Source organism: Mus caroli, chromosome 17 (genome assembly GCF_900094665.2).
Source record: "Mus caroli chromosome 17, CAROLI_EIJ_v1.1, whole genome shotgun sequence".
NCBI lineage: Eukaryota > Metazoa > Chordata > Mammalia > Rodentia > Muridae > Mus > Mus caroli.
This window is the reverse complement of record NC_034586.1, coordinates 52,146,798-52,170,380: the sequence shown is the minus strand read 5'-3', so window position 1 is coordinate 52,170,380 and position 23,583 is coordinate 52,146,798. Positions and strand designations below refer to the sequence as shown.

Genomic DNA, 23,583 nt, shown 5'->3' with positions numbered 1-23,583 from the left:
AAGACAGGTGGTGACGATAAAGCACTGCTTGAAGAAAGAAGTCTGATCCTTTTGTCTTCTCCAGGAGCATCTTGGAAAAGGCCAGTTCCTTTTTTCTACCTCTGACTCTCAGTATGTTCAACAGTTCTCATGACATTATTGCCTACTTAAGTTTCTGCATAATAATTACTTTTCTTTATGGATGTGTACATGTGACTTAATACTTCATTTCCATCTTTCTTGTAGTGTCATTCTGTATATATTTAAGTTGTGGGATATACCCAAAGAACTATACAGAATATATGGATCACTAGATTCAACCTACTAAGTATAGCCATTACTTTCCACTTTGGTTTTAGTGGTGATCTTGGAGATCTAATACCTTTGAAATATAAGTATACAACAAGAACATTTAATGAAAAAGAGACCAGGAATTTGAGGTAGAAGAAAGGTAGGGTACATAAGGGGGAATTGGAAAGAGGAAAGAGAAGGAGGAAAATGAAATAGTTATATTATAATTGAAAAGAGGGATAGAGTGGGTACATATTACAGTAATATCCTCTGGCTTGAAACATTCAATTTTTGATATTCAGGAATAAACAATTCAGAAGTCTCAAGAAATTTCTAATTCACAAAAATTCCTGCCTCCTGAAAGTTATGAAAGCTGTGAGAATGCCTGAGAAAGGGAGGGTCACTTATCTCTACAAGTACCTGCAAAACACATGGAGATTGTCAGGATTTTAGGGCTTCTAAGACCTCATGCATACTGGGGTGCTCTTTCTTATGAGAATCTTTTTGATATCTCTGCAACTGTGTGCAGCCTCTCCTCCTTAACCTAACAATGTCATTGCTTCATTAACTGGAATTTGGTGGCATGATTGCTTTGCTTTGCTGTGGGTTCTCATCTCCCCAGGAAAAGTTTTATACAACAGAAGGACCAAAATACATTAATATAATGGGGTGGAGATGAGCTAAACACATTGTGTAAATATATGAAAAATGTCATCACTTACCCCATTATAATATATAATTAATTTATGCTACTAAATGTAATAATCTCAAGATGTGCTAGGTTACATTAAGGCTCCAAAATGTTATTTTATAACATAAAGTTTGTTTCTAATGATTCTGCATTCTTCTACAATCCCTGTTAGGTTCTACTGTAGAGAAACTGAATTCTACTGTTTTGCTTTCCAGTGTTAGTGAGCTCATAAAGGCTTTATTTGACTTAACCTTAAGATTGAGCCACTAAAACACAAGGTTTTTATTACTGCTTTTATTTTTGTAATTATATTAGAATTACATCATTTGCTCTGTGTTGACTACATACATCTCTGGCCACTATATGCTCATGATGCAGAAATGTCCATGCAATTAAAACACTCAAGCACACACATTTTAAACGATGCTTTGAGAAGAAACTCACCTGAATATTTTGTAAAGTCAGGAGTACAGGTTCAGAGAGGACAGGTTTGACCTCTGAGCGAATGGCTCCACTAACGATGTGAGAGTTCAGTGTCACTTTCTGAAACCCTTCTTTGTTACTAAAAAAGGAACCATTTAGAAGATTCCCAAGAGACTTATATGCAATGAAAGCCACTGCAGTTTCACCTGATAAAATAAAATAAATTTCATTGAAGATTAAACAATGGATAATACAAATGACTTACATGTGACCATGAAGTAAATATATGTCTACTAAATTTACCCATATGCATCCCTTAAATTGTATATATACACACTATAAACATTGATAAGCATGGAATTTCACACATGCATCACAGCCACACTATGTGTGTATATATGTATATGTATGCATACATTTGTGTATGTATGTATGTATGTATGTATGTATACATGTACACATACATATATATGTATATGTATATGCACATGCACACGCACACACACACACACACACACAATGTGCTGGGAAAATTTGTTAACTTGACACAAACTACTGTGTGTATGTGTGTGTGTTATAAACCGTGATTACCTGTGCTCTAAAGAACAAGTGGACTAAGGAAAATATGCAATGCCACCTCCAGTTCCCTCAAGGTTATGTAATTATTTAATTTATTCTCATTCCATTTGCAGTCTTTTCTGGTTATATACACATTATACACATTCCTTTGGTCTTAAATATCCCTTCTACCCTCATCTTTTTTATTTCATCTTTATCCCAACTTACTTGTTCCTCCCATTTTCCCCTCATTTCTTCCTATCTTCATGAAATTGGAAGTTAAATATACAACTTTCAATTACTCCTGTTTATTTATTACTCCAGATTTTATTCACCTTCTGGTCCAATCTCCAGCTGTTCCACATCCCACACCTCCTCCCTGACCCCTTGTCTCCACAAGTATGTTCCACCTTCCATCCCCCACCCCACCAGACCTCCAAACTCCCTGGCACCTCCAGTCTCTTGAGGGTTAGGTGGATCTTCTCTGACTAAACCGAGACCCAGCAGTTCTCTGCTGTATGTGTATTGGGGGCCTCATATCAGTTGGTGTATGCTGCCTGGTTTCTGTTCCAATATCTGAGAGATCCCGGGGGGGGGGGTCCAGATTAATTGAGACTGCTGGTCCTCCTACAGAGTTGCCTTTCTCCTCAGCTTCTTCCTGCTTTCCCCTAATTCAACCCCAGGGTTCAGCAGCTTCTGTCCATTGGTTGGGTGTGTAGATTTTATTATATTGTCCAAATCTTACTTTTCAATCCCATGTAAAATTAAGGAATAGTACAGCTTATTTAAAAAATTGATAGTGAATTGATTTATAACCCCCAGAATAAAATTGATTAGCACTGTATATACTATCTAGATTCTATTGGTGCTTACCTGATTATGGCAAAATAAAACAGTTTCTAAATCCATTTGTCTAGTCGAAGACTAAGTTCAATACTCGTGAAGAGCTTCCAGTAGAAAATTAAAGATGGGGTCTATCTATTGGATCATGTTGGGATGTTCAAATGAGAATAGCATTCTATCACTGAGACAGATAATCCTATATTTGATACAGCCCTTAAAGATTATGAGTCACAATACAGGTAAATCTTTCTAAAACCATTTATCTATTCAAATGGTAACTCCAATAGCAGTGTAGATTTACACTGCAAAAATGAAAGGAGTCTATCTAGTGCAGGATGTTGGGCAGTTCAAATCAGAACAGCACTGCATCACTGATACAAATGAGACGCATATTTCCCACCCCTTTTAGAATATGAATCATAATGAAGGGAAATTAGAATGGTTGGTGAATGTTTTCCAAAATATAAGCCATAAAAGTAGTCATATCAAAGTAGAGAGCAGTGCTTTAGATAGGTTTTGAACAACCTCATGTTTTAGACTAACGTCAGCCAATACTTCTGTGATCATTTAGTCCACTTTAAAAAATAAACTAATTTTTAGTACATTTTTTTTTTTTTTTTTTTTTTTTTTGCTTTTACACAGAACAATTCTGAATGATAGTGCAGGAGTAATCAGAAATTTACAGAGTCAAAAATCACTCTTTTAAGACTGGACCAGATCTTTCTACTTGAAGTTGTTTCTATTAATTTTTCTTTCCTATTTCTTTTTCCCTGACATCCCCACTTCTTTTTTTCAGGCATTTACTGAAGATTATGTCAAATGCAGCCTACTCTCTGCTTTAGAATCAGAAGTTCAATTGAGGCATTCATATCTATTGTTCAGTGCAACACCTATTCCTGTACACACACACACACACACACACACACACACACACACACACACGCGCGGTCATGCAGAAAAAAATTAAACAGGTATGACAACAAATACAAGTTTTTCAAGATAGAAGGAAATCGAGTAAATGCTTTTCTAAAAGTGTTTTTAGAACGAATCTCAAAAGGAATGACGGTCAAGGAAATGCTTGCTTGGCACCATTCAATATTAGTATGACAGAGGATCACACTGAAATGTGACAAGCCTGTCTTTGTTCAGAAAATATAGCAGTACACATCTTTTATTACTTTAGAATACATAGCAAAATATGCTGCCCTTCTGACAGTTGCTCAACTTCGTCTCCATGAATGCCTGATCAGTACACAAGGATGATCTTTTTCACCTAATCTCAAAGTTCTAATCCCTTGGAAATATGCGCACATGTCCCTTGCCCTATTCACTGTGACAGGAGAAAATGCTGATCATAGCACGCCACCTCCACTGTTGTGTTCTTTGAAACCACTCCTGCAGTCAACCTTCATTGTATTGTTGCCAGCTTCTAGAAGAGTCATCGTCTTGCACCTCTTAGTTTCATACGCTGAAAGCAATGAAAAAAAAATGAGTTTTACCTCACATATGAATAACAACAACAATGATGACCATGATGACAATGACAACGATGATGGGGATATTAATCTTGCTTGAGAATTTTCTATTTGAGAACGTGATTTTATAAACGTTTTTTGATCTGAGAAAGTTGAAATCACTTAGAGGGTGACTTGTCCATTTGTCATTAAATCTCTGACTATGAAAGGCCTCATGATGAGGCCCATATACTGAAGATTATTTCATCAGTTTTCTGGCGATTGAGAGGTGTGTGATGGGATCTTGACAGGTAATCAGTTGTCTTATGTGACGGGAGAATAGGAGCTTTTTTATTTTTTATTTATTTTTAAATTTTTTATTACGTATTTTCCTCATTTACATTTCCATGTTATCCCAAAAGTCCCCCATACCCTCCCCCCTACTCCCCTACCCACCCATTCCCACTTCTTGGCCCTGGCGTTCCCCTGTACTGGGGAATATAAAGTTTGCATGTCCCATGGGCCTCTCTTTCCAGTGATGGCCGACTAGGCTATCTTTTGATACATATGCAGCTAGAGACAAGAGCTCTGGGGTACTGGTTAGTTCATAATGTTGCTGCACCTACAGGGTTGCAGATCTCTTTAGCTCCTTGGGTACTTTCTCTAGCTCCTCCATTGAGCATCCACTTCTGTGTTTGCTAGGCCCTGGCCTAGTCTCACAGAGACAGCTATATCTGGGTCCTTTCAGCAAAATCTTGCTAGTGTATGCAATGATGTCAGCATTTGGAGGCTGATTATGGGGTGGATCCCCGGATATGGCAGTCTCTAGATGGTCCATCCTTTCGTCTCAACTCCAAACTTTGTCTCTGTAACTCCTTCCATGGGTGTTTTGTTCCCAATTCTAAGAAGGGGCAAAGTGTCCACATGTTGAACTTCGTTCTTCTTGAGTTTCATGTGTTTCACAAATTGTATCTTATATCTTGGGTATTCTAAGTTTCTGGGCTAATATTCACTTATCAGTGAGTACATATCTTGTGAGTTCTTTTGTGATTGGGTTACCTCACTCAGGATGATGCCCTCCAAGTCCATCCATTTGCCTAGGAATTTCATTAATTCATTGTTTTTAATTGCTGAGTAGTACTCCATTGTGTAAATGTACCACATTTTCTGTATCCATTCCTCTGTTGAGATGCATCTGGGTTCTTTCCAGTTTCTAGCTATTATAAATAAGGCTGCTATGAACATAGTGGAGCATGTGTCCTTCTTACCGGTTGGAACATCTTCTGGATATACCAGGAGAGGTATTGCTGGATCCTCCGGTAGTACTATGTCCAATTTTCTGAGAAACTGCTAGACTGATTTCCAGAGTGGTTGTACAAACTTGCAATCCCACCAACAATGGAGGAGTGTTCCTCTTTCTCCACATCCTTGCCAGCATCTGCTGTCACCTGAATTTTTGACCTTAGCCATTCTGACTGGTGTGAGATGGAATCTCAGGGCTGTTTTGATTTGCATTTCCCTGATGATTAAGAATGCTGAACATTTTTTCAGGTGCTTCTCAGCCATTCGGTATTCCTCAGGTGAGAATTGTTTGTTTAGCTCTGAGCCTCATTTTTTAATGGGGTTATTTGATTTTCTGGAGTCCACCTTCTTGAGTTCTTTATATATATTGGATATTAGTCCCCTATCTGATTTAGGATAGGTAAAGATCCTTTCCCAATCTGTTGGTGGCCTTTTTGTCTTATTGACGGTGTCTTTTGCCTTACAGAAGCTTTGCAATTTTATGAGGTCCCATTTGTCAATTCTCGATCTTACAGCACAAGCCATTGCTGTTTTATTCAGGAATTTTCCCCCTGTGCCCATATCTTCGAGGCTTTTCCCCATAAAGGGCTACATCAACATTAACATATGCAAGAAAATGGATTAACAAAGAGTATTAGATATTCTTCTTGTGGACCTCTGCCAAAAAGTTCTGCACTGTATACACTTGGCACAAGTAAGGATATATAAAGACCCTAACAAGTATCATGGATGTCATTCATGACCTATGGCTTTCTGGGTATTTTTTGAAGCCTGTAACACTATCAGTTTATTTATATATAACTGAACTCACAGACTAATGTTATTGTATCTAAGATTCTTGAAATTAGGTGGTGGAGTGGGCTGTAAGAGGTACACCACTGTTGGTTTGCCTCTGAAAGAAAGCCCATGATACATGATTTATCTGCTGTATATTAAACCTTCTGATAGAGCCACCATCTTTTGTCTCACTTCACATAGAACATATCAACAAACCCAAGTGGAAAAGTTTAACCCAATGCTCTACCAGGTCAAGTAAATCTTTCATATTTGAAGGTAATATGCTCACCTATTCTGGCATAGAGATGAAAAAAACAGCTTTATTCTTTATAGTCTATGAATGCTCCATGTCCCATTTTCCTTTATGGCACTGTAATAAGTCAACTTTCAATTTCTTACCTATATCCAATAAAGGATTTTCATCCTTTTTTGGTATAGCTGAGTTTTCATTCAAGATGTGAAGTTCCACTTTGCGAAGTAACATGGTAGCTCCTTTTGCAACCTCCTCTTTGGATTTAAATTCACTCAGTACTCCCTATCAAACAAATATTTGCAATTATATAGATTATTATTAGAACTCAAGGAAGAATGAATCTGCGGAAGTTTTGTTGGCTTGTTCCAAAAGCCAACAATGTTAGTCACTATGCTATGGAATGAGTGATGCATTTTGACATTTAGTGACAGTCTTTGATGACAGCTGAAGATACCCTAGGCATCCACCCTAAATTTCCCCAGTTTTTGTGGCATAGTATTGTAGCTAATTCTCATGGCAACAAAACTTGCCATTCACACATTTACACAGAGCAGAAGAGGAAATAGACTGGGGATAAGAAATACTCTCGCATAATAACCAGAGTGAGCTGGTGTAGTGCTTAAGTAGAGAACGACCCATCAAAGACCGTCTAGATGATTCCCAATCAAAGACATTGTTCCACTCACCAAAGTATATGGTTTTGATCCCGTATTCTTGCTCTTGTTCACTGGAAAAAGTCAGATTTACATCATATATGGGGAGACCACATCTGGTTTATATTTGTTTTCCAATCACCTTCAAGTTTGATCATTTTCTGATTGCTTTACAGCCCATCCATTTTATTATTTTATTTTTGATGCTGCTTGCTTGAATTGTTTTGTTATTTTTTTTAAGAGAAAAAAAGAGCATACAATTGCATGGGTAAGAAGAAGAAAGGATCTAAGAGAAGTTAGGAGAGAGAAAAATGTTAATAATGTGTTCTCAAAATAAGTTCTCAACAATGTGTTTTCAAAATAAATTCCCCCAAATAAGTGTAAAAACATTTTAAAATGATGAATATGTACTCTAAACTGGAATTTTAAGTTATTTCTTTTTTATGATACATATATATATATAGTCTTTGTTAATATATCCTGCTACTTTTGCTTATACAATTTTCTCTCCCTACCTCTCACTAAACCCTTTTTAATTTTCAAGGACTCCTACTCTCTTGATATTTGTTATATGTGTTCTAAGTCATGCTTTTAATATATTAAGATTTAGATGGTAAGTGGTACTGTTGATCTGCAGCTATCTCCTCGGAACTGAAATATTCCCTGCTGGAGAAGGTCCATTGAAACTTAGTAAGTAAACAAACTCAAAAGGCTCAAGATTCTCCTTAAACTTACAAGATTTCTATGCATCCTTCCCTTGGTTATGTAAGCAGTAACCATTGCTGTATAGGAAAGCTGTAGTTAGATTCACTGAGCTGCCTAAAAAATGTTTAAGGAGCTCTATGTCTACAGAATGTTGAAACATATGCTGTGTGGGCTTTTTGATATATTTGTCTTGAAGAACCCATGCTGTTATTAGTGACCTCTCAAAGATACTGTTGTAAGTAACTCCACTAAACTCACTGGCTTAGTTAGTTAGACATGAGTAGAATTGTCTTTTTAATCAACAGTGTTGTATCTACAGTAGCTAGGAAACTTATTCGTATGATCCAGTAACTGTCAAATGATACTAACTTAATCAAAAAATGATTTGAAAAGGAACAGTTGTGTGGCTCCTGTGATAGACATTTGGGGTACACAACAGTGGCTAGTATTTCTTTTTTAATTATATATTTTCTTTATTTACATTTCAAATGTTATCCCCTTTCCTGGTGTCCCCTCTGAAACCCCTCTACCCCCTCCTTCTTCTCTCTGATCACCAACCCACTCACTCTCACTTCCTGGTCCTGCCATTCCTCTACACTGGACCAAGGGCTTCTCCTCCATTTGATGACCAACAGGGTCATCCTCTGCTACATATGTGGCTGGAGCCATGGGTCCCTCCAATGTGTATTCTTTGGTTGGTGGTTTAGTCCCTGGGAGCTCTGAGGGTACTGGTTGGTTCATATTATTGTTCCTCTTATGGGGCTGCAGCCCCTTTAGCCCCTCGGGTCTCTTCTCTAGCTCCTCAATTGGGGACCCTGTGCTCAGTCCAATGGTTGGCTGAGACCATCCACCTCAGTATTTGTCAGGCACTGGCATAGCCTCTCAGGAGACAGCTATATCAGACTCCTTCCTGCAAGCATTTGTTGGCATCCACAGTAGTGTCTGGGTTTGGTGACTGTATATGGGATGGATCTCCAGATGGGGAAGTCTCTGGATGGCCTTTCCTTCAGTCTCTGCTCCATACTTTACCTCTGTATTTCCTCCCATGGGTATTATGTTCCCCCTTCTAAGAAGAACAGAAGTATCCTCACTTTGGTCTTCCTTCTTCTTGAACCTTAAATGGTCTGTGAATCTAACTTGGGTATTCTGAGCTTCTGGGCTAATATCCACTTATCAGTGAGTGCATAACATGTGTGTTCTTTTGTGATTGAGTTACCTCACTCAAGATGATATTTTCTAGATCCATCCAATTTGTGGCTGCTATTTCTGAGGATGGATTTCTGCAAAGACAATCCCAACATGATACCTTTCCTCATATAGTATGGCATGATATGCTTTCTTGCTTTTCTTGTGGTATTATTCTCTTTTTGATAGAAGGTAGAATAATACCAAAGTATAAGTTGCTGCAGAGTGGAGTTTCCATAGCTAGAACCACAGTGTGGCCATCTTCTATTTGGTATATCTGAGCAGTTCCCACTTGATTGGAGTCATTCAATCCAGTGAAGAAATGCCCACCAATGTGCTGATGGGGTAAAATACATTATAATACCTAAAATTAGCACATATTAGAGGAGACCTTGAACAGTCTGAGTCATCACTTTTGTAGCCTTTGTTGTATGCAGTGAGATATGTGATTGAGTTCAGGTGACTTCCCAGAAAGAACATGGCCAGATAGATATGGAATAACACTGAGAAAGAGCTTGCAAGTGGCCGTTTCTTAGATGTAAAACCTTGGAACTCAGAAAAAATAAGGTGATGACTGGAAGATAGTTAGCTAAAATGAAATTAGACTGCATTAGCTCTGATTTCCAATAGAAAAACAAAGGAGAAATCCACAATTCGTATGCAGTCAGCACTTTTATGAACAGCTGCATATGAGAAACTAGAAACAATGATAATCAGAGATCATTCTGCATCTGACATGAATTGAGTAAAACTTTTAAACAAACATATTTCAAACCTTCTTTTTATAATCATGCTAATTAGGTGATAAGACAGACTAATGGACATGATCAGTCTGAATGCTATAAAAACTAAGAAGTTATTAGTATTATTTACTATTAGTCCTTGTGGCAAAGTCCTTGTAGCAAAGTCCTTGTGGGGCCAACATAATCTCAACATTCTGAAGAAAATTTCTGATGGGATGTCACATAAAATATATTGGTAAGATCTATCAGCATGTAAGTTTTCATTAACATATTGATTGAAAGATACTAAAAGGGCAGGCATTGTTGAGGAAACTGGGCATTAAAGAGGTAGCATTTAATATCCTTTTAATTGCATCTTTTAAGACATTACTCACAAATTTCAGAAAGATGTTGATTGATCATGTGGCTTGGGTCTGACATGGCCCTTTAATGGCTTTGCTGAGCTGCACGATAACTTGAATCATTTATGAAGTAAAGAAGTTTTAGGTGATGTGAGCGATATGCTGTGACTTACAAATTATCTTTTAAGATGTTAAAGTAATCAATAGTAGAACTAAAAAGGCAAAGCAATCAAACAGAAGTGTAAGGATACTGGGTGGCAAATGTAGCAAGTTTGATGTCAAGGTAGAGTTTCTAGAGAGGAAATTACAGAAAGCCAACTGTTAAGCTAATAAGCTTCTAGATGCTCTAAAAGGCCAAGTAGCAGTTCAGGAAAAGAAAGGTTAAGTTTCATTTGAAGAAGGAATCTTTCCCTATGTGCTTTTTATATAATTCACAGGTAGTAGAAAAATGTTTACTCAGCCTGGGGCCATTTGATAAGACAGGTGTACCTAGTATAGAGTCAAGAACCATAGTTTTGGGTGAGAGCATTTGGAACTTAGAACCCTTTGCCAGTACAAAGCACAGCTTTAAGGGAGCTGAGCATCACAAGGCTGATGAGTGGAGATGCACAGCAATGTAGCAGATAAGTGATAGCAAGCAGAGGCACATAAAAGATATTTGTAGGCAATGGATGACAACAAAGAATAATGTTTCCTTGCATGGTGCCATACTGACATTGCCATTTTGATGAAATAACTTATAGAATGTATGAAATCACTCATAGTATGATGGGCCTTAATAATGGTTCCTTTTTCATAAACAACTAGAATTTAATTGGAAAGAAATTGGTAGGCATCTGTGACCCAGTGTAAAACATTTAAAATGTTTCATTATGTAACATTAGTACTCTTGAGTATCTTACAAACTTGTAAAACAACCCCCCCAAAGACTTATTGTGAGTAGAAAATAACATTGATCGAAAATCCTTGTGCCAGAGATGGGAAAGCTCCCTAGAAATTATTTGCTATAGAAACACCTAATCCTCAGAAATCATAAATTCTATTCCCAGTACTCTGAGTTGGATGGCAGAATGTGAAGACAAAGCCATATTGCTAATGACACCAAAGTTGGGCATGGAGAAATCAAGTTGAGACAGACTAGAATATCCTCCTTTGTAGATTTGAAAATGGTGAGATATAAAGTGTTGTCTGTGGCAGCAAAGTTGTCATCCATTTTTTTCTTGATTATAATCTTGCATGCTATGTTACTACATGACATGGCTGTTATGTGTATAACTGACTACTGGAAATTAAGGTTGATTTCATAAGGTGGAGCTCACATCTGGTATTGCATGCCAATGACTGAAGTCAAAGGTCCCATGGAGTCCACTGACTTTATACTGTTAATTTACTGCATTGGCCAGTCAAGTTGCTCCCAAAATGTTAGTAATTGAGGAAAATTTCCTTATTAAAAGTGGAAATATAATGCAAAGACTCATAATTGTGCTATCTCCACAGAGTAAATTCTTCTTGCTGTGGCAGTCATCTGACACTCACAATACTATCAATATTATCCAACAGTAGGCTGAGACAACATTGTGGAAGAATGGGAAGAATGAGGGTTTATAGCTATTTTCTCATAACTGAAATGTTCCTTTCTGGATGAGGGTTTTCTAAGACTCAGGGGTAAGCAACAGCAGTCTCAAAAATTTCATGAAACTTAAAAGATTCACAAGACTCCTCTCATAGGCTCCATCAGCAGTAATAACTTCTAGAGAGAGAAAAGTCTCTGGTCATTCCAGTGCCTAAAATTCATTAAATAGCTCCAGTGATGTATGTTTTTTGAGTTGCCATTCATGTTGGATTGGATGTTTTAGTGCTATGACTGCCTATGTATGATGCCTGTCCCCTTATTCATTTACTAAGCTACATGGGTAATGTCATTTCTCTCATCTGCCACTGATGCTGTATCTTAGGCAAATAGATGTTTGTTCATTTCCACAGGAAGAATCACACCATAGAATTCAACAATTCAATCAAAATTCTATTTCAGTACATGCTTACAACTAAGAGGTATATAAAGACACATACTTGCTAACAAAAAACCAATCATACTAGATTACAGTATTCTAGCCTGGAAAGAATGCCTTTATGAAAATAAACCAAGCCTTGTTGTAGCATGCTTAAATATCAATATTGGGGTTGTGGTGGAGGACACTCATAAATTCCATGAATACCTATTAATACTGTCCATAAAACAAAGACATTAAAACCCTAACAAACATCAAACTATCCTGTCAGCAGCTGTGAGTGAGTATGTAGAAGGTCTTGCCTCAATACAAGGTACAGTGGAACTATAAATTTGATAATGATCTTGGTTGAATACAAAAATCTCAGATGCTGATAGCTCAGCTAACCCAATTCTAGACGCTAATCAGAGAATTGTGCAAAAATATGCTTTTCCTTGCTTTATTCTAGTGAATTCTTAGATAATGTGTTATTTAGCAATGCTTACTCAGCATAGTAAATTCTGTTTTTATTCCTATTTATATATGACACATTTTAGTATACTCAGGCCAAAATTCAATTCTTGCTGTGAAGATAACCAGCCCTAAGATGGGGTCATAGATATCAATTCCTAACCCTAACTAAGAAGGTGTAGAGAAATGATACATGCCAGAAAATGGAAGATATTTTTTTCCATTGGAGTGACAATGAATGTAACAACTATTCTCTAGTGCAGGAACCCTGTCTATGTATGTTTGGACAACACAATAGAATGACATAATTTCATTTGTGAGAGATTTTTGTTTCAGTTTTTATTGTGATACTATTTGTCTTGTTGGATTTTGATCTGTTTTATTAGTTTTGGAGAAAGAGAGAGATGGGGGAAGGGAAATTGAAGTTAAGTAGGTAGAAAAGAGATGAGCTGGAAGGAGTGAGTAGAAGGAAAATATCAAAATTTATTACATGAAAAAAAGTTTTTTTTTTTTTTTTTTTAAATTGTACACTCAAACCAATTGGTAAATGGAAGCACTTTTCCTTGATGCAGCATCATTTAATGTGTGGTATTCTACATGACTCAAGCAATAAAATGTATTCTGGATCTTAAGAAGCTGATCTGTCATTACTGTAGAACTAAGACAGATGTGATGAAAGCCTTGAGAATATTAGCATGACATGATTGGGCTTATTCTGAAGACAGCTGGCATAGGAACCGAATATGGCATCGGTGCAAGATAAAAGTTCTATAAACTTCTATAAAGGGATCAAGGGTAGAGAATTTCATTGGACACACACAGATTTGGAAGATTTAGAAGTTTGGAAGCAGTTATTTGGCCCTAGAGATTAAATGTGATTGCATTATAACAGAACAGGAACAAGTGAATGGGGTATGAAAATACAAAAATAACTCTAGGATTCTGGCTAGCAGTGTTGTAGCTGTCACAAGCTCTACTAACCCACCTCCTTTTGCGTAATTAAAAAAAATGGATAGACTTACCATAACAATCAGGGTGATCAATATTAATAATGCCAGCTACCCAGTTGAATAAAGGATATTTTACTACACAGCTGCATATGTAAGTCCCAATTTTATTTCTGCAGTATGACACATCCTTGCATACTGATTCTTTCAGTAGACACTCATTAATATCTGCAAATCAAGAGAAATTTTGTTTTTGTTTTCATAGAGTGGTATGTCTTTCTTTTAACTATAAAGCCTCTACTGCCAGACTTATTTGTAAATTTACCTATCAATATTCTTTGTTCTTTGTTAGGCTAAACTAATATGATAAAGATCATATTTTCCTTTAATATATAAAGTCTCCAAGCACTTTAGTATGTATCTAGAGCTACTTAAGGAAGAAATAGTTAATTTTGACTTTTAATGTATGGTTAGGAAGCAATCCTTGATAACAGGAAGATTTGTTCACATGAGTATGAGGTATTTGTTCATATTCCATAAGCAAGCAGCCTGCAGAAAAAGATGAATACTGGCATTAAGCTGTTTTTATTCTTTGTTGCCTTTTTATTTAGTCTGGAATTAAAGTCTGTGGAGTTATGTCATTTCCATTCAAAGATCCTCAAAGATCCTCACAGACATGTTCACAGGTGTTACTCCAAATTCATTCAAGTTGATAGTGAAGAATAATTATCACAAATATCAATAAAAACACTGCATGTGTGTTGTAAAATAATATCTTGAAGGATTATGAGGTAGGCAGCAGTCTAATAGACACTGAAATATCCTATAAAATACTCAGAATAATGATGATGATGATGAATGAAGAAAAAGATTGAATAGTGGAATAGAAAAAAAGCTGAGAAATGTATTTTTAGGTAAATTCTGTTTTTGGTATGGTAGCAATAATTTATGGGGGATTTCAGAGAGGAAACCAGGAAGGGGTATAACATTTGAAATGTAAATAAATAAAATGACCACTTTTAAAAATAACCCCCACCCCCCAAAATAAAGGAAACAGTAGTTGTTTGAATAATAAATATTCTCTGTGAGCTTAGATATTCAAATATTATCTCTTTGTTTATGGTAATAAGAATGCTATTGGAGGGCGGACATAGCTAGGAGCAACTTTTGAGTGTTTCTAACCTTGTTATACCACCTTCTTCATGCTTCTAATGCCTGTGTATAGGTGAGATATGATATATCATCTCTGACTGCCTCATACAATGGTATTCCATAATTATGAACTTTGTCCCTGGAACCACAAGCTCAAACATATTCTTCTTTGACTTGCTTTAGGTTATGTCATTTATACCAACATCAAATGTATAACTAATACAGAATTTGTGGGGCCAAAGAGATGGATCAGTGTTTAAGAGCAGTATCTGCTCTTGTAGAAGACCTAGTGTACTGGCTAGTTTTGTGTCAACTTGACACAGCTGGAGTTATCACAGAGAAAGGAGCTTCAGTTGAGGAAATGCCTCCATGAGATCCAACTGTAAGGCATTTTCTCAATTAGTGATCAAGGGGAAAGGCCCCTTGTGGGTGGGACCATCTCTGGGCTGGTAGTCTTGGTTCTATAAGAGAGCAGTCTGAGCAAGCCAGGGGAAGCAAGCCAGTAAGGAACATCCCTCCATGGTCTCTGCATCAGCTCCTGCTTCCTGACCTGCTTGAGTTCCAGTCCTGACTTCCTTGGTGATGAACAGCAGTATGGAAGTGTAAGCCGAATAAACCCTTTCCTCCCCAACTTGTTTCTTGGTCATGATGTTTGTGCAGGAATAGAAACCCTGACTAAGACACCTAGGTACAATTTGTAGAATCCACATGGCAGCTCACCACCAGTTTTAGTACCAGTTCCAGTGGATCTGATGACTTCTAGCCTCCATGCTCACTGCATTAATATGTGATATAGATATGCATGCAGGCAAACACATATGTACCTAGCATAAAATAGGAAATGAAGCTGGTACTAAGAAGTGGAGCCATTAATATAGTCAACCCAACTATGAGGTCTCTTTGAAGAATGTAGAAAAATTTGGAAATCTGTACCAGAAACCAGGTTAATCCTATAATCAGAGACTTATTAACGGTTATTGTAGAATCTCAAAATACCATATTTTTCAGGTAATAATGATGGCATTGGAAGGTTGGGTTACAAGGGGTCCCAGAGGATACTTTCTCTATTAACACCTGGGCTAGATGCCACTTGATTTATGCTTTTGTGAAGACTATGACTGTTTTCTGTCCTTTTCCTGATAATTGACACACAGCTAAACTTAAAATAATTGACTAACACTCAGGATCACAGGGGATTCAGGAAGTCCTGCCCAGCTAGGCACATATTCCTTCTAGTTCTCAACTGCATCAAGGAGTGGATCCTGTGGTCTGCAAACCCCTTAACATGCCTGTACCCAGAGACAGCTTGACCTCAAGAGTTCTGACACAGCCAGGATCACAGATGAGGTCCCAACCCCTGTCACAATACTTGGCCTAACTGGAACCCTCCCTGAGGTCCAGAGAAAGGAACTTCTCCATGCACCCAGCCAGAGACACACTTTCCTTCCAGGTTGCATCTTTACTCAGAAGCATGTCCTGTGCTCCAGTCCCTTCATGCTGTCCACACAGAGAGACAGCTTGACTCCAAGAAGTTCTGACACAGCCAGGTTCTGCAGACAGACCAGGGTGTGCAGACACTCTCCCCTATCCAGAGACAGCTGGAACCCAAGAGGCCAAAATAACCAGTCTTACAGGAGGGGCAGGCTTCAATCAGAGATAGCAAGGACAGTTAACACTAGAGATAATCAGAAGGCAAGAGGCAAGCAGAAACTACTGCTACTTGGCAACATCAGAACCTACTTCTCACACCACAGCAAGCCCTGGATACCCCGATATACCTGAAAAGCAAGATCCTAATATAAACTCCCATCTCATGTAGATGATAGAGGACCTTAACAAGGACATAAATAACTCCCTTAAAGACATATAGGAGAACACAGGTAAACAAGTAGAAGCCCTTAAAAAGGAAACACGTAAATATCTTAAAAATACAGGAAAACACAATGAAATAGGTGAAGGATTGAATAACACCATTCAGTATCTAAAAACAGAAATAGAAACAATAAAGAAATCACCAAGGGAGACAACCACGGAGATGGAAAACCTAGGAAAGAGAGCAGCATTCTCAGATTCAAGCAATACCAACAGAATACAAGAGATAGAAGAGAGGCTCGCAGACATACATGATACCATACAAGACATTAACAAAACAGTCAAAGAAAGAAAGAAAAAAAAACAACCAAAAAGATCCTGACTTAAAACATTGAAGAAATTTAGCACACAATGAAAAAAAAAAAAAAACAAACCTAAGAATAAGAGGTATAGAAGACAGCTAAGATTCACAACTAAAAGGGCCAGTAAACATCTTCAACAAAACTATAGAAGAAATGATCCCTAATCTAAAGAAGGAGATGCTGATAAAAGTACAAGAAGCCTACAGAGCATCAAATATATTGGACCAAAAAGTTCTTCCCATCATTTAATAATCCAAATACCAAATGCACAACTAAAAGAATATTAAAAGCAGTAAGGGAAAGGTCAAGTAACACATGGAGGCAGAACTATCATAATTACACCAGATTCTCAACAGACACTCTAAAAGCCTGAAGATCTTGGGCAGTTGTCATACAGACCCTAAGAGAAAAAAAAATGCCAGCCCAGGCTACTATACCCAGCAAAACTCTCAATTACCATAGATGGAGAAACCAAGGTATTCCAAGACTAAACCAAATTTAAACAATATCTTTCCACTAATCCAACCCTACAGAGGATAATAGAACGAAAACTCCAACACAAGGATGAAAACTACACCCAAGAAAAAACAAATACTTAATCTTCTCACAACAACCCCCCCCCAAAAGTTAGCCACACAAACATGATTACACCTCTAACAACAAAAATAACAGGATGCAACAATCATTGGTTCTTAATATCACTTAACATAAATGGAATCAGTTCCCCAATAAAAAAGACTTAGACTAACAGAGTGGATATGTAAACAGGACACAGCATTTTGCTGCATGCAAGAAATACACCTCAGTGACAAATAGAGTTAGTACCTCAAAGTAAAAGGCTGGAAAAAATTTCCAAGCAAATGGTCCCAAGAAACAAGCTGGAGTAGCCATTCTAATGTCCAATAAAAGTTCAACAAAAAGCTATCAAAAACAATGGAGATGGACACTTCATACACATCAAAGGAAAAATCCAGAAAGATGTACTCTCAATTCTGTACATCTATGCCCCAAATGTAAAGGCACCCATATTTGTAAAAGAAATATTACTAAAGCTCAAATCACACACTGAAGCTCACACAATAATAGTGGGAGACTTCAACACCCCATTCTCTTGAATGGACAGATCATTTAAACAATAACTCAACAGTGACACAATAAAACTAACAGAAGCTCTGAACCAAAACAATTTAACAGATATCTGTAGAACATTTCACCCTAAAACAAAAGAATATACTTCTTCTCAGTACCTCATGGTACCTATGGGAACACCCTCATAGGAGCAGGAGAGGGAGGGTGGGATAGGGGGTTTCCAGGAAGGAGGGAAACCAGGAAAGGGGATACCATTTGAAATGTAAATAAAGAAAATATCCAAACAACAACAACAAAAACAAAAACAAAAAAAAATTCATTCCCTTCCCTTTATCTCACTGTACATATGCCTCTGGTCCAAATAACTGTTTCAGAACACAAGAAACTGAAAATCTCAGCAGGTTCTCTTGGGTTCCTGATATTTACCCTAATAATAGGATCAATCCTCTCAACATCCATTTTTCTATGTGAAAGACCAGAGATGAAGTTTAAGAGAAGGTACTGTATGGTGATTGCATTTTTGGTTTGAATATAGATGCCATTTGGAATAAATTTGTGATTATCAGTTTTAAACATGACAGAACATCGGATGGCCTAGAAAGGGAGTTTCAATAAGAAATATTCTGGATTGATCAGTTGGCTTGGAAGCATGCTTGTGAGGAATTCCTTTTAATGAATTAATTGATTTGTAATGTCTTCCCACCCTGAATGTGAAAAGACAATTTCTTGATTTGGATCCAAGACTGAGGGAGGACAGAAACGCCTCATATCTCACATACATTCATACGTTCTGTCTCTATTCAGGATTCCAGATGTAAATATATACTTAAAATGTCAGCCACCATGATTTCCTACAGTAATAGAATGTAATCCTGTATCGTGAGCCACAAAAATCATTTGCTCTCCTAAGTTGCTTGTTTCAGGGTATTTTGTCACAAAATACACGAAACTAATAAAGGGGCCTACAAATCAAAGATTCCTTGAGCTAAAGAACCACAAACTCCCTGTCTCCCCAAAGAATATAACACAAATGCATTTGGTCAACACCTTTACCTTGTAACCTTGTCAGTGATTCTTATATAGATCTTTGAGATCTACATGACATATCAATGTTTGATTAGGCGGTGTAAGGATTCTCTGTAATGATTGAACTAAACCTTTTTGTTATTTAGTTTTTTTTTTTCTTTCTCTACTTGGCACAAGGAAGGGACATTTTAAAATCAGGACCTTAATTGAAGAAAAAAATGCTGTCATAAGACTGTTTTATTGTTGTGAAGAGACACTGCAATAAATAACATCTATAAAAGAAGGCATTTAGTTGGGGGTTTATTATGGCATGAAGAAGGACAACATATTTTTATGAACTGTGATGGGGCAGTATTTGAGATATTATATATTACCTGATTTACAGGCAGAAAGTAAAGAAGTATCTAATTGAGAGTGGCATGGATTTTTAAAATGTCAAGGTCCACCTATGGTTATAAGTCTTTCAACAAGTCCAGACCTTCTAATCCTTCCTAAACAATTACACCAACTTATAGCCAAGCAGTTAAATATATGACCCTATGTAGCTCATTCTCCTTCAAATCACTATTTTGAAATAACCATGAAGAGATAGCAAGTAAGTGAAACTTCTCCATGGTCTCTGGTTCATTCTCTTTCTCCAGTTTCTTGTTGTTGTTTTGGTTTTTGGTGTTTGTTTTTTTGTTTGTTTTGTTTTGTTTTTACCATGAGTCCATTCCCTATATTTCCTCTGTAATAGAATTTTACCTTGAAGTGTAGGATGAAAGGGACCATTTCCTCCCCAGATTACTCATGGTATTAATCACAACAACAGAAAACATATGAAGATAGACTACTTTACCTTGACATTTCTCATGGGGCTCAATAATTCTTCTATTCTCAGAGCCCATCCAGAATCCTTCTTTACAGACACAGTGGGTGCTGTTGAAGCAGCTGGCATTTTCATTGCACTCAGGACAGGAAGCTGCAAGAAACACAAAATTCACTGATGCATTTTTTCATGCCCTTTGAATCATATCATTTTATAACTACTCCAATGTTGAATATAGATGTTCAGAAGGACTTTCTGTATACATTTTACCATAAATATCTATTTTTAAAAATGGTCAAATTTCAATTGGGAGACCTTATGAGACCTCCTTTTCTGGGAGATTTTTTTTCTGGCCAAACCATCATTAATTACTAGAGGACAAGTTAGTAGTGCCTATTCATAAAGAATGGCTCATTAAGTCAATGACTGACAGAATCTCTCTCTCTCTCTCTCTCTCTCTCTCTCTCTCTCTCTCTCTCTCTCTCTCTCTATGTGTATGTATACATACACTCAGCTTCAAGAGCTGCAGAGATGCATTATTTATAAATGTATGTATGTTTTTATGTAAGTTTGAGGTGTAAGTATGATGACCTGAGTTTGAAGTATGCATCACCATATCATCAATGATACAGGCAGGAGGAAAGTCCAGAGGAAGCATCTGCCATTCCTGTGACTTGGACCCAATTCCTTTTTGGGGAAATCAAAAACCATGTGTGAATTTTGTCTTCTTTATTCTTCATGGTGATATCTTAAGCACCAAATGGGATCACATGTGTAATTTCTCAGCTAAGTTATGTAAATAATAATGGTGAGGATGAAGATACTAAAAATAGGGCAATGTTACTTAAGGTATTAAAAATATAAAATTCATAAATAATTTCATACTTAACAGTGAACATTTCCCTTACAGGGAGCAGTATTTCATACCCCACTATCTTTTCCCCTGGCTTTAACCATGAAGAGACTCACCTGAAATATTCATCATTTGTAATATTGACCAGATAAGCAGCATGCCAGGAACTGAAAGAGAAAGAGAAGGAAATATTCTGGTTGGGGTCTTTAGAGGTCTAGCTCTGCTAAGGAGTTGTATAGGCTTTGTCCACCCTATAAATACAACTTTTATAGCTATAAATATTAGTGTGCTACCACTTTCATTTTGTCTTGTGTGGAGCGTGAAGATACTGAAGAGTGAAACATACATAATATTGTACCTGTGAGCCTACCAGTAAACGCCACTGTACCTCCCGGGTTTTCACACAGAAGCCACACTCACAATCTCTGTTCTATTTTCAACGGCCCCCTTTACCAGCTCTGACCCCTAAACCCACCATGGGTATTATTATAAATGCAAGCACTATATGAAGAAAAGCACAATGCACAGAGAATGCAAATATTGGGTGACTTTTTTGATTGTTTCTGTTTTTATTATTCCCAGAAAGAAGTAAACTCATGGATTTATTGTCATCTCAACACAAATCTGACATTGCTTGGAAAAGGGAATCTTTACTGAAGACTTTCTCTATCATATTGGCCTGTATGCCAACACTGTGGGACGTTTGCTTGATTAGTGATGAATGTGAGAGGGCCTGGGCACTTTGAGCAGTGTCACCTCTGGGTAGTTAGTCCAGGGCTATATAAGAAAGCAGGCAGAGAAAGCCATGGAAAGCAAGCTAATAAACATCACTCTTCATGGACTCTGATGTATTTCATGCTTTAAGTTATTCTTCCAAATTCTTTTTATCATGGGATATATTATAAAATGCCAAAACCTTTTTCCTCTCCAAGTTGCTTTTGGTCATGATATTTATTTCTTATTGTATCCACAGACAGCAAAGTTGGACAAGACTCTTAATAACAATTCAAAGAAATGATTTTACATAGTCTACTGTGGTGAACCAATGAGTTTAATTGAGATATTACATTTTCTATGTCTGCTCAAAACACTGGGCCATATATAAAAACTACGAGCCATAAAAAAAGGATTAGACTACAAAGAAAGAGAACTTCTGTCCAATTTCTCTTATGAATATTGATTCAAAAATAATCAATAAAATTCTCACAAACTGAATCCAAGAACACATCAAAACAATCATTCACCATGATCAAGTAGGCTTCATCCCAGGGATACATGGATGATCCAATATACAGAAATCCATCAATGTAATCCACTATATAAACAAACTCAAAGAATAAAAAATCTATATGATCATCTCATTAGATGCTGAGAAAGCATTTGACAAAATTTAACACCCCTTCATGTAAATGTCTTGGAAAGATCAGGAATTCAAGGCCCATACCTAAATATAGTAAAAGCAATATACAGCAAACCAGTAGCCAACATCAAACTTAATGGAGAGAAACTTGAAGCAATTCCACTAAAATAAGGACTAGACAAATCTGCCCACTCTCTCACTACCTATTCAATATAGTACTTGAAATCCTAGCCAGAGCAATTAGACAACAAACAGAGGTCAAAGGGATATAAATTTGAAAGGAAGAAGTCAAAATATCACTATTTGCAGGTGATATGATAGTATACTTAAGTGACCCCAAAAATTCCACCAGAGAACTCCTAAAGCTCTTAGACAACTTCAGCTAAGTGGCTGGATAGAAAATAAACTTAAATCAGTAGCCTTACTCTACTCAAAGAATGAAAAGGCTGAGAAAGATATTAGGGAAGTAACACACTTCACAGTAGTCACAAATAACATAAAATACCTTGGTGTGACACTAACCAAGCAAGTGAAAGATCTGTTTTTGTTTTGTTTTGTTTTGTTTTGTTTTGTTTTGTTTTGTTTTGTTTTGTTTTGCTTTGGTTTGGTTTGGTTTAGTTTGGTTTTTCGAGACAGGGTTTCTCTATATAGCTCTGGCTGTCCTGGAACTCACTCTGTAAACCAGGCTGGCCTCGGACTCAGAAATCCGCCTATCTCTGCCTCCCAAGTGCTGGGGTTAAAGGTGTGCATCACCACTGCCTGGCCAAGTGAAAGATCTGTATGACAAGAACTTCAAGTCCATGAAGAAAGAAATTGAAGATCTCAGAAGATGGAAAAATCTCCCATGCTCATGAATTGGCAGGATCAATATAGTAAAAATGGCCATCTTGCCAAAAGCAATCTACAGATTCAATGCAATTCCTCTCAAAATTCCCATACAATTCTTCATAGAGTTAGAAAGAGTAATTTGCAAATTCATTTGGAATAACAAAAACCCAGAATAGCAAAAACTATTCTCAACAATAAAAAAGCTTCTGGGAAAATCACCATCTCTGACTTCAAGCTGTAATACAGAGCAATAGTGATAAAAACTGCATGGTATTGGTACACTGACAGGCAGGTAGATCAATGGAATGGAATTAAAAATCCACAACTGAGCCCATACACCTATGGTCATTTGATCCTTTTTTTTTAAGTTGAATTTTTTATTAGGTATTTTCATTTACATTTCCAGTGCTATACCAAAAGTCCTCCATACCCTCCATCCCCACTCCCCTCCCCACCCACTCCCACTTCTTGGCCCTGGCGTTCCCCTGTACTGAGGCATATAAAGTTTGCACAACCAATGGGCCTCTATTTTCACTGATGGCCGACTAGGCCATCTTCTGATACATATGCAGCTAGAGACACGAGCTCCAGGGGGTACTGGTTAGTTCATATTGTTGTTCCACCTATAGGGTTGCAGATCCCTTTAGCTCCTTGGGTACTTTCTCTAGCTCCTCCATTGGGGACCCTGT

At 37.2% G+C, this 23,583-nt stretch overlaps 1 protein-coding gene across 1 annotated transcript in view; it reads right to left on the bottom strand.

Annotated features, from left to right (window-relative positions):
- LOC110283901 (adhesion G protein-coupled receptor E4) overlaps positions 1-23,583 on the bottom strand; it is a 319,788-nt gene that overhangs the window by 277,119 nt on the left and 19,086 nt on the right. The window contains exons 3-9 of the mRNA XM_021149445.1: positions 20,823-20,873; positions 19,884-20,006; positions 13,680-13,832; positions 7,258-7,298; positions 6,718-6,853; positions 4,152-4,253; positions 1,406-1,590 (exon numbers count right to left, since the gene is read on the bottom strand). Of these exons, the coding sequence (XP_021005104.1) occupies positions 1,406-1,590; positions 4,152-4,253; positions 6,718-6,853; positions 7,258-7,298; positions 13,680-13,832; positions 19,884-20,006; positions 20,823-20,873 (791 nt within the window). The remainder of the gene's footprint in view (positions 1-1,405; positions 1,591-4,151; positions 4,254-6,717; positions 6,854-7,257; positions 7,299-13,679; positions 13,833-19,883; positions 20,007-20,822; positions 20,874-23,583) is intronic.